We start from the raw sequence: 12903 nt of genomic DNA, 5'->3' as shown, positions 1-12903 counted from the left end.
GATGCTCTTTGTCTAGCGTGCTCTACATGAACAGGCACACACGCAGTCTCTCTCGCTCTCCCTCGCGCACTCCATCATATGCACGATGCAGACATTAATGTTTTGCGTGCACGCTCTTGCTCGCTTGCTCTAGATTCCGGGAGATATTCTCCAATTTGCGGGCATCAGGGAGCCACGATCAACATGTGGGAGACTCCTGGAACTTCCGGGAGACTTGGGATGTCTGCGTTTATTATATCAGATGCCTTCAGAGAAAACTACAATTAAAATATATTGTCATACCACAGAATAAACCACCCGCCAAAGTGGCTAGTGGGACTAAAGTTATTACCCACCAAAGCCAAATTTTACCCGCATTTGGCGGGTGGGCGGGTGCTAATGTAAAGCCCTGCTCACTGCATGGTCTTGCATCAATTGGCCAAGCTCCTCCGAGACAACGCTGACACTCTGCCGTAATTTTTCTCTTATGGCAGTTATCAGTAATAATAATAATAATAATAATAATAATACCTGGCGACTTGTCCAGGGTGTACCCCGCCTTTCGCCCATAGTCAGCTGGGATAGGCTCCAGCTTGCCTGCGACCCTGTAGAACAGGATAAAGCGGCTAGAGATAATGAGATGAGATAATAATAATCAACAGGGTCCTACTTTTTATCCAGTTATAGTTACAGTACATTTAATGTTGTGGAATGCCAGATAAACAAGAAGTTCACTTCTGTTATCGATTAGTCATTCCTAAGGTTACAGTTTTACCTCTGGCTGTTATAGAGCACTGGGAGTGGACTGTCTTCTTCCATAAATGCCTCAGCTTTAACCCATGGCAGGTGTATACTGTGCACACTGTTCCAATGTGCAAACCAGATTAGTAAAGTCTTATTCAGCAATGCATATATAACGGCTTTACCCAGTAGTCATATCTGTGATACGAAACATAGAGCAAGACTGGACCATATTTTCCATGTGTTTGACAAATTTATTTTTGCCCGTTTGCATTAAGTCAGACATTGCTTAACCAGGGGTGGACCGTAACGAAGTGCATTTACTTGAGTACTGTACTTAAGTACACTTTTTGAGTATCTGTACTTTACTTGAGTATTGTTTTTTGGCAACTTATGACTTTAACTTCACTACATTTAAAAGACAAATATCGTACTTTTCACTCCAATACATTTCTATCAAGGTCTTCGTTACTATGAAGAGGCTTTGAAAGTGGATGGGTTTTTTCTCTTTTCATTTCTTTTCTAAATGTGATTGGTTTTTTCGCAGGTGACACTGAGAGCCTATCAGTAATCACTAGGGTCACGTCACGTCCATAGACTATAAAATCAAGTTCAGTGATTTCTCAGCAGTGTTATTTAACACAGTCAATTGATGGCAGAATGGAAGGAAGCAGTTCTTTTGGTGAATGCACACATTCATGGCTTTACCTAGAACCCATGTTTCAGTTTTCTGAAAGGAATAAGGAGTCATTTTGTTTCAAATGTTTGCTTTGTTTGCCTAAAACGGAGCACATCACGGCCTATAAAAACTCGCTGTCCAACCTGCGGAAGCATATTGAGGGATATAAACGTTTTATTCCAAGAGAAAGCTTGCAGTGAAGTTGTCTGTGCTTTTAGAGCTAGCGATAACGTTGCAATAGCTATGCAGTCTGGTTAGTCAAATGACTTTCTATGGATTTTACCACCAAGTTGCCGTAGCCTTGTCCACAGCTAACGTTTACACATAGCTAGTTAACTTGGACACTGTTAGTTAGCATGTAAAAACGGAGTTATGCTAACATGAATAACGTTAACTTATCTGAAGTCCTTTCAGAAATATGCTTTAGCATAATCTTGCCAAATAAACAGAATGTAGAAATCTTTCTTTTCTAGTAACGTTAGCTACCCAATATGATTTTGAGTTTGAAAAGAGTTTGCTAGCATGTCAGGTGGAGTTTCACTGACTAGCTAGCTTAACATTAAACTACAATGATTCCACAGGCAGATTCATATATGCATGAATACATACTTACGTGTGCGCACACGCGCACACACACACGAGACCTGTGAGATGGACAGTATTGCACTAGTCCGTCACAACAAATTGCTGGAATTTTTTGTTTTGATGTGAGATGATGGTCTTGCATTTTTTTGTCTTGCTAAAAGCAGTGTTGCTGTTGGGCAGTTATTACACTCAAGGTGTGGACCTGGGTTTTAAGCAGGTTGGATTGTCATTTTTTATTTTCTGAGCAAGCTGCATTTACAGCTATTCCACCATCTTCCTGATTAACATACAGTACATATATACATGTGTGTGTGCACACACTGCCAGAGCTGGGTCAGAACACTACCATACTGCTTTGTGCAGGTGGGGAGGAGTGTCTCATCTCATCTCATCTCATCTAATCTCATTATCTCTAGCTGCTTTATCCTGTTCTACAGGGTCGCGGGCAAGCTGGAGCCTATCCCAGCTGACTACGGGCGAAAGGCAGGGTACACCCTGGACAAGTCGCCAGGTCATCACAGGGCTGACACATAGACACAGACAACCATTCACACTCACATTCACACCTACGGTCAATTTAGAGTCACCAGTTAATCTAACCTGCATGTCTTTGGACTGTGGGGGAAACCGGAGCACCCGGAGGAAACCCACGCGGACACGGGGAGAACCTGCAAACTCCACACAGAAAGGCCCTCGCTGGCCATGGGGCTCGAACCTGGACCTTCTTGCTGTGAGGCGACAGTGCTAACCACTACACCACCGTGCCGTGGGGAGGAGTGTTACAAATTAAAAAAAAAAAATGACAATGGCTTTTTTTTTTCAGTTCAGTCGTGTTTCATTTTGTAACATTTCTACCAGGTGTTTATTCTACCGGTTCTACAAGCTAGTCAGTAAATCCAGTCGGTTGCTTCAGAAGCATTAGGGTTTGTAAGTGTTGTGGCAATAATACAACAATGCGTTGACAGAAAATGTACTTTTAATACTTAAGTATTTTTAAAAGCAAGTACTTCAGTACTTTAACTTCAGTAAAAATTTGACTGGAGAACTTTCACTTGTATCGGAGTCACATTTGACCAGTGGGATCTGTACTTGGACTTAAGTAATGAAGTTGGGTACTTTGTCCACCTCTGTGCTTAACTCACTTTATCCAACAACACCAGTCCAGCTGCACATCTTTGTTTGTCCTGTGGGTTTTTTTGTTCTTGTGGTCCTGCTTGACAAACCTGCTCACTGGCTGATGGGACGCAACTTCATTTGTCTCTGCTGAGCATGAAAGCCTTCTGTTGTATTTGCCATATTGTTCATGGCAATAAACCAGGGCTCTGACTTCACTCCTCTTTATCTCCAGCCCTGAAGATCCTGTGCCGATTTTCATCGCCAACCCACCTGTAGTCCTGTTCACTGACTACCGAATTGGAGACGTCTATGAGGTACTGTGAGATAAGCTGTCTCATAACATTCTCACAAATTCTAAACTGTAAGTGAACCACAACTTATTTAAGTGACAAGTTTTAGACTTCCGATTTGATTCCATCACCTGTTAATAACCGCATTGTTTATCACAATTATTGTTATGTGCAGTTTGGGGTTATTTTTCTCAAAGAGAATAATAGCGGTTATCAGTTAGACACTACCATTTATTAGATATTCACTATTGTTTTGCTGTAATCGTAGCTTTTCAGTTTTTAATGGTACAGTACGTTCTGTCTCATTTAGACCACAGTGGAACTGAGGAACATGACCGCCGCCAGCCGTCATGTGCGTGTCATCCCACCCACCACTCCACACTTCTCTATTGGTCTAGGTGAGGATCAAAAACAGTGTCCCACTACGAATATACTGCTTAAGAATACATAATATTTCAATTACATTTTCAAATATCGCTTCTCATAATATTCATTTAGTTTTCTGTTTAATTCAGAACCAAACTATAAACATTTAAACCTAAGTGCGACTGAAGCAATCACTAAATTATGACTTAGAAATGTCTAATAAGTTATAACAATAAAATCAAATCTGGCGAGCCAAAAATATTTGTTTTGCCTTCACCCATCACTGTGGTTCTCAAAACGGGGCCGAGGGAGTCCCAGAGGTCCGTGAAGCATAGCCAGGGTGTGTGTGATTTTTTTTTTTACATTTTTTTTAAATCACAACCCACCATTACCAAATTGGCATTTATTATTGAGTTCTTATAATTAATAGCCTGTTTGACTGGTCACTTGAACTGATACAATTTCAATAACTCAAAAGCGCTCACATAAACAGACAATATAATATATATATATATTTTTTTTTGCCTGCTTTCTCTACTGAGGAGATCCATGGAATTAATTTTACAGTTAAAGTGATCCCTGGTTGTGCAAGGTTTAAAGGTGCCCTTCCACCAAAAGCGTTTAATACTGGCTCTTTTTGAAATACCATAGTTCACTCCGAGTTGCATATGCATGCTGCATGTGAAAATGTAATTCTACTCCCATTCCCTGTATTAGCTTATGAAAGAAAATAGTCGGAAAAACGAGCAGATCTGAAAAAGCCATACAAACTTACGTCACTTCGAAAATTAGTATTCATGGCCTCGCCCACCTTGGCTTGCGACCGCCCACGGGAAGAAAGTTCGGATTTAAGCGTGAGGAGAGATAGCAGAGCCCATCTCGTCAGTAGCTAACGAAGTAGGGATGTTAACCGATGACCGTTTGACCGAATCAACGTCAACCGGTTAATTTTTTTTTGGTTGTCGGTGAAAAAAAAAAAAATCGTTTTGAAGCTGCCGATTTTGGAGCGGAGAACCTGGAATTCTGTGTTGTAAACGCTTGGGGCATGACATGCGGTGTAAGAACGACAGCTGACAAATCAGAAACACCCATTCAGTCATGTCCTGCCCTCCCGCCCCAGTTAAAGACAGCTGACAAATCAGAAACACCCATTCAGTCATGTCCCGCCCCAGTTGAACACAGCTGCCACTCGGCAAAAGAAGAAAAGTGTAGACACAGGCTTTTTAGCTTACAAATTACTATTCTGTTTTTTTTTTTTTTTAATTATTATTATTATAAGGGGCGGCACGGTGGTGTAGTGGTTAGCGCTGTCGCCTCACAGCAAGAAGGTCCGGGTTCGAGCCCCAGGGCCGGCGAGGGCCTTTCTGTGTGGAGTTTGCATGTTCTCCCCGTGTCCGCGTGGGTTTCCTCCGGGTGCTCCGGTTTCCCCCACAGTCCAAAGACATGCAGGTTAGGTTAACTGGTGGCTCTAAATTGACCGTAGGTGTGAATGGTTGTCTGTGTCTATGTGTCAGCCCTGTGATGACCTGGCGACTTGTCCAGGGTGTACCCCGCCTTTCGCCCGTAGTCAGCTGGGATAGGCTCCAGCTTGCCTGCGACCCTGTAGAAGGATAAAGCGGCTAGAGATAATGAGATGAGATGAGATTATTATAAGGCACATCGAGTTTAGTCCTGCCTTGGCCAGTGCATTCTGAAAGTATGTTTCGGTCTGTAGCCAACAATGCATGTTATTGCAGATCATATCTCTCCACACAAACTAAAGGCGCAGATGCCGACTTTTTCACGGCTTTTTCATGGACTGTAACGGCATTTGCTTATGTAGTAATTTTAATACAGAATTTACTCTGATGAAATTATTCAGACACTCCAACCCCCCCCCCCCCCAAAAAAAAATCGGATCTGCACGAGCCGTGAAAAAGGCGCGCTGTTTGCATCCCTGTTAAACTCATAGGTTAACCGACTTTAACCGGCTAATGAGGCTCGGTGGTCGGTCAAGATTTTTTTTAGTTTTCGCCATCCCTATAACAAAGAGGACCTAACAGCAAGCTGAAAACATGTCTGAACAAGTTTGTGCCTGTGTTATTTGTGGCAGTAAGACATCAGCGTTGCATTTCTTGCCCAAGATAGAAGAGGTGAAGAAGAAATGGTTGGAATTTATCTTTGGAACACCACCAGCAAAGTATAATGCAACGTTAGTACGGTGTTCTGATCATTTCAACCACAGTGACTTTTCAAACTTCGTTGCCTTCAGTAGTGGTTTTGCTTCGAGGTTGTTTTTAATCCCTGGATCTGTGCCGTCAAGACGATCGACCACCAGCTCACAAGCTGTAAGTAAAACATGAACTTTTTGTTCAAAGGTTTTTGTTACAAAATAGCATGTTCATATTCTCCACGTTAGCATGCATGACATGGTCACAAGCTAGGCAGGGATGAGAGTTTTCCGCTTTTTCTGAGTAAAAAACAAGCTTTTTATATTATGCCAAATCTGTTGAGAATTTTTTTTAATTAATTTCAGGGGGTTGGGGTATGTTCCTTCATGCTGTTCAAACTTTATTAACTCCAACGATGTTTACATATTATTTGTAAGTCGCCATCTTTAGTCTCGTTTAAATCTCATTGAATGTGATGTAAAATTTGTGTTATCTACATTGTTATTGGTCAAAACATCGATGTCGAGACCATAACAGCCAATCAAAACAGTTTTTACAAAGACACCCACATCCGCTTGTTCTGACCCACTGGAGGTAGCGTCACAGTGCTGTTAGCCAATCAGAGGTAACACGTTTACTGATTGCTGTTAGCCAATCAGAGGTAACACGTTAACATGTCATGAATATTAATGAGTAAGAGCTGAAATCCTGTCGTTCTCCCGCCACCCACTCCTCCACCAAACTAGAACAGCCTGAAACAGGAGAACCACAGCATTTTTTTCACCAAAACCGGCTCACAGGGCATTCATTCATACTCGAGACCACCGCACAATTAATGAAAAAACGATGCAATGAGACCTTTAAGAACCCTGACCTGATCAGCTGGTCATTTTAGGAAAATATTGCCATCTACAGATGAAAAACTGTTTACAATTCATATCAACCTAGTTGCAGTATATTAATCACAGTCCTGCATCAAGGTGATCTGCATGAACTGATCATGTTTCTTCTGACTTGTTTCAGGATTTTAATCTAGTGTATCTTTTCTGCTTGTTTAGGAATTTGTAGGATATGTATCTAAGAGAAATGTGGTTCCTCAGGCAGGTTCCCTGGTGATGGCGGCATCGTAGCTCCTGGAATGAGTTGCCAGTACACGGTGCGCTTTGCCCCCGACTCTCTGGCTGATTATGAGGACTTCCTGGTGGTCGAGACACAGTCACCATATCCTCTGATTATTCCATTGGAGGCCCACAGACCCCCGCCAGTACTCACATGTAGGTCAATGGAAAGAGCTTCGTTTCTTACTTGTTTAAAAAATGACTTGGAAACCAGACACAAATTTATACTTTTGTGCCAATATTTGAGGGAGTTTGAAATTAATTTTCTAATTGCTATAAAACTGGCTCACTCACACATTCATTCCTGAAAAAGACTTTGACACTAAACAGGAAATGAATGGTGTTTGAATGACTTAATCTGCCCGTGTTTCTGATTTCTCCTTCCCAGTGCCTGCTGTTCTGGATGTAGGCTACTGCCTGGTCGGAGGGGTGAAGTACACGAATGTGGTGTACCGTAACGATGGTCATAGTGCTGGAACGTTCTGCATTATGCCCAAAAGTCAGTGGCCTGCGTCCAGCCTCAGGGTAAAGTTACATACATAACACGATGCTTCACCATAGTGAAGTTGTTTATTTTCCAACAACAGCATGTCCTGAAGTGTTTTATTCATCTTATACCACAGCACCTTGTCAACAGTGTTTAAATGAAAAATGTTAATTTATTAAGGTTATTAAATTACTCTCTTCTCTTCCCCCAAAAAAAACATTTCCATGTGCAATATAACTGGATTTTCTAACTTCTATTTCTACCTCCTCAACCAAAATGTGCAATACTCACTCGATTTGTGTAATGCTCAATATGTGCAATCGCACTTCAGATAGATATTTATTAGGGTTTTTTTTCATCTCATCTCATTATCTCTAGCCGCTTTATCCTGTTCTACAGGGTCGCAGGCAAGCTGGAGCCTATCCCAGCTGACTACGGGCGAAAGGCGGGGTACACCCTGGACAAGTCGCCAGGTCATCACAGGGCTGACACATAGACACAGACAACCATTCACACTCACATTCACACCTACGGTCAATTTAGAGTCACCAGTTAACCTAACCTGCATGTCTTTGGACTGTGGGGGAAACCGGAGCACCCGGAGGAAACCCACGCGGACACGGGGAGAACCTGCAAACTCCACACAGAAAGGCCCTCGCCGGCCACGGGGCTCGAACCCGGACCTTCTTGCTGTGAGGCGACAGCGCTAACCACTACACCACCGTGCCACTTGATTGCGTATTAGTGTTTTTAAATTTTAGAATGTATGTTTCATACTTTTTGTAATTCCCCCACCTTTTTTTTTTTAATAATAATGTCTATGAAGCTGACTTGTGGAAATTGCTCAATAATTCCGATGTACCTGTACTGCAGTGCATTTGTGTAAATCGCAATAAACTCTAAATTAACCCTTTGATGCAAAACATATGCACACCCCTTCTAATGCACAACATGGGTCAAAAATGACCCGCATTCATTTTCCAGGTTATTTCATGCTGACTGAGTTTTTCTTTGCTCTATCTTTTGAAATCAATTTATTTTATGATTGAATATTCAAAGTATTCTTTAAATATCTTGTTTTTAATTACCACAAATCATTAATTTAATTTTTTTCTTTCCTACTTTATGAACAAAAATACTTTTTATATTACTACACATGGGTCATCCAAGTGTGATTTAAAATTAAATGTCTTAATACTATAATAATAATAATAATAATAATTTGTTTCAAGTAATTACTTTAGCAGTGAATGGGGCCAGTTATTTATTTATTAACTATGTAGTTAGCTAAGCCAACTACAATAAAATTAGCTAACTAAAGTAGAATATGTCAACAGCTCAGTAGCTAATAGTAATTACTTGTAACTTTCTGACAAGTAATCGACTCACTCTCAAGGGAACCTAAACATAATCAATTTTTTTCTAAGGTAATGTTAGAACAATTGAAAAACGTTACTTGCATGTATGAGATGGGCAAAGGGCGCTGTGCTGAGCTGTGAAATGTCTGACACAAGCACAATTCACAGTTCCCACCAAACGCTGGAGTAAATGCATGCGGGTCGGTTCTGACCCATGTGTGTACACTTGATGTAGAATTACAAAAGCTGTGCTTGTTCATAACTTAAGAAAGGAAAAATAAAAATGATGATTTGTGCTAAACAAAAACAAGATATTTACTGCATATTTGGAAAAGTAAATGACAAAATGAATTTATTTCAAAAGTCTATCATAGAAACACTCAGCCATACATGAAATAACCTGGAAAATGAATGCAGGTCGTTTTTGACCCATGTTGTGCATTCGAAGGGTAGTGATACAAAAAGGGTTTTTATTCAGAAAGTAAGAAAGGAAAAAATAAAATAAGGATGTATGATGATCAAAAACAAGTTAATTGAGGAAGACCTTGAATACTGAATGATGGAATTAATTTATTGCAAAGATATAGAAGATAAAAACTCAGCCGGGTCACTTTTGAGCCATGTTTTGAATCAAAGGGTTAAACTAAACGTCATACTCTTTATCCGTTTATAGTTACGTATGATGTTAGATTTTCATATCATCACACATTATAGCAGCAATAAATATTCCCTCACCAGCCTTTCTTTTTGTGGCTCCTGCCTCATAGAGGCAGGAGCCACTATTTCATCATGTTGTAAGAATGTAAGAATGAGTGTAACAATAGCGCACTGCGCATGCACATATGCATACAGGTGTTCCTATTAAAATGGCCAGTGAGTGTATACAATTCGTTTCACCATTCGAAATCTCATCTCATTATCTCTAGCCGCTTTATCCTGTTCTACAGGGTCGCAGGCAAGCTGGAGCCTATCCCAGCTGACTACGGGCGAAAGGCGGGGTACACCCTGGACAAGTCGCCAGGTCATCACAGGGCTGACACATAGACACAGACAACCATTCACACTCACATTCACACCTACGCTCAATTTAGAGTCACCAGTTAACCTAACCTGCATGTCTTTGGACTGTGGGGGAAACCGGAGCACCCGGAGGAAACCCACGCGGACACGGGGAGAACATGCAAACTCCGCACAGAAAGGCCCTCGCCGGCCACGGGGCTCGAACCCGGACCTTCTTGCTGTGAGGCGACAGCACTAATCACTACACCACCGTGCCGCCCACCATTCGAAATAAATGACAAAAAGAAATCGCTTTCAGACATGTTTATGCTTATTATCGAAGGAAAGTGCGTTTGTATTTTAAAATATATTCTTCGGCCAGTGGTCCCATGTGTGATGTCGATGTGACGCACTTCCGAATTGTTACAGGAAGTTGTCGAAAAGAGTATTGAGACCACTGAGCTCTAGCGCCGGGCCTTTTCCGGGAAATAAGAGTTTGGGTCATGGCGACAGTGTGTGTATGTCAGCCTCGGTTCAGAGGTTTCAGTTTCGAAAACGGTAAGAGGTAAGAGTAGAATAATATAAAGTACAGACACTTGGTATATTTTACTTCGGTAATTTTTAAATTGTTAATTTTTGGATTATGCTTCATTTTTGTGGCTACTGCCTCATAGAGTAAATATATATGCTATATTTACCGTCTGGACATGGTATCAGAAAACCATTTTATTTATAAGCAGTTGCCACATGTACCCATAGGGTACCTATTTTTTCTCTTTCTTGAAGTTTATAAGAAAGAAAAAAACCACACTTCATCATGTAACCAGGACACCAGAAAGTAAAGACTTTCCCATGGCAGAAAACATACTGATAGTTACAAAGTATTGACACTGGAGACTCCTTCCATCAATGCTAAATAAGTGTCTCCTTACAGAAAACACATTTTTAAAGAAAAAATCCCCCTTTCTTATTAGTATCAGATCATGTGGAGTGTCAACATCATATAAGTTCCTGTAAATGAGCTATTACTATAGAAACGGTAACATGTTAATATAAACCTTGCAGAACTATCGTCAGAGCTGCTGTCATAGAAAAGTAATCACCTTCTGAACGATCAAACAGATTTGAGATTTCAACAGCACTCAGTAGTATGAAAGACGCTGCAGTATTTGCAGTGTTTTAATACACAGGATGATTAATATTGTATGACGTATTGTATTGGTGCATTTTCTCAGTCTGCAGTGAAATCCTGCTTCGCAGAAGAGCCTCCGTTTGCAGTCGGCCCCTCTCTGTTCCGCATGCTCCCAGGCCAGGCTGAGGTCATGCAGGTAAGAGTTTAATTACCGTAATACATATAAATATTCATTAATACTATGAATATCTGTAATAAATCTTATTCAGTGGGCATTTTTTGCATAAATATGCCACAGTTACAGTGGATATAAAAAGTCTACACACCCTGTTAAAATGATCGGTTTTTCTGATGTAAAAAAATGAGACCACGATAAATAATTTCAAAACTTTTCCCACCTTTAATGTGACCTATAACCTGTACAATTCAATTGAAAAATGAACAAATCTGTTGGGGGAAAAAAATTAAAAATGTATAATAAGCTGGTTGCATACAGTTAGGTCCATATATATTTGGACACTGACACAAATTTTGTTTTTTTACCTGTTTACTGAAACATATTCAAGTTATAGTTATATAATGGACATGGACATAACGTCCAGACTTTCAGCTTTCATTTGAGGGTATCCACATTAAAATTGGATGAAGGGTTTAGGAGTTTCAGCTCCTTAACATGTGCCACCCTGTTTTTAAAGGGACCAAAAGTAATTGGACAATTGACTCAAAGGCTATTTCATGGGCAGGTGTGGGCAATTCCTTCGTTATGTCATTCTCAGTTAAGCAGACAAAAGGCCTGGAGTTGATTTGAGGTGTGGTGCTTGCATTTGGAAGATTTTGCTGTGAAGAAAACATGCGGTCAAAGGAGCTCTCCATGCAGGTGAAACAAGCCATCCTTAAGCTGCGAAAACAGAAAAAACCCATCCGAGAAATTGCTACAATATTAGGAGTGGCAAAATCTACAGTTTGGTACATCCTGAGAAAGAAAGAAAGCACTGGTGAACTGATCAATGCAAAAAGACCTGGGTGCCCACAGAAGACAACAGTGGTGGATGATCGCAGAATAATTTCCATGGTGAAGAGAAACCCCTTCACAACAGCCAACCAAGTGAACAACACTCTGCAGGAGGTAGGCGTATCAATATCCAAATCTACCATAAAGAGAAGACTGCATGAAAGTAAATACAGAGGGTTCACTGCACGGTGCAAGCCACTCATAAGCCTCAAGAATAAAAAGGCTAGATTGGACTTTGCTAAAAAACATCTAAAAAAGCCAGCATAGTTCTGAAGGACATTCTTTGGACAGATGAAACCAAGATCAACCTCTACCAGAATGATGGAAAGAAAAAAGTATGGTGAAGGCGTGGTACAGCTCATGATCCAAAGCATACCACATCATCTGTAAAACACGGCGGAGGCAGTGTGATGGCTTGGGCATGCATGGCTGCCAGTGGCACTGGGTCACTAGTGTTTATTGATGTGACACAGGACAGAAGCAGCCGGATGAATTCTGAGGTATTCAGAGGCATACTGTGTGCTCAAATCCAGCCAAACCGATTGGTCGGCGTTTCATAATACAGATGGACAATGACCCAAAACATAGAGTCAAAGCAACCCAGGAGTTTATAAAAGCAAAGAAGTGGAATATTCTTGAATGGCCAAGTCAGTCACCTGATCTCAACCCAACTGAGCATGCATTTCACTTGTTAAAGACTAAACTTCAGACAGAAAGGCCCACAAACAAACAGCAACTGAAAACCGCTGCAGTAAAGGCCTGGCAGAGCATTAAAAAGGAGGAAACACAGCGTCTGGTGATGTCCATGAGTTCAAGACTTCAGGCAGTTATTGCCAACAAAGGGTTTTCAACCAAGTATTAGAAATGAACATTTTATTTACAATTATTTAA

At 40.9% G+C, this 12903-nt stretch overlaps 1 protein-coding gene across 1 annotated transcript in view; it reads left to right on the top strand.

Annotated features, from left to right (window-relative positions):
- dlec1 (DLEC1 cilia and flagella associated protein) overlaps positions 1-12903 on the top strand; it is a 70259-nt gene that overhangs the window by 16091 nt on the left and 41265 nt on the right. The window contains exons 8-12 of the mRNA XM_060899881.1: positions 3333-3414; positions 3701-3788; positions 7007-7180; positions 7413-7549; positions 11104-11196. Coding sequence (XP_060755864.1) covers positions 3333-3414; positions 3701-3788; positions 7007-7180; positions 7413-7549; positions 11104-11196 — 574 coding nt within the window. The remainder of the gene's footprint in view (positions 1-3332; positions 3415-3700; positions 3789-7006; positions 7181-7412; positions 7550-11103; positions 11197-12903) is intronic.

Source organism: Neoarius graeffei, chromosome 19 (assembly GCF_027579695.1).
Source record: "Neoarius graeffei isolate fNeoGra1 chromosome 19, fNeoGra1.pri, whole genome shotgun sequence".
NCBI lineage: Eukaryota > Metazoa > Chordata > Actinopteri > Siluriformes > Ariidae > Neoarius > Neoarius graeffei.
This window is presented reverse-complemented; position numbering and strand designations above follow the sequence as displayed.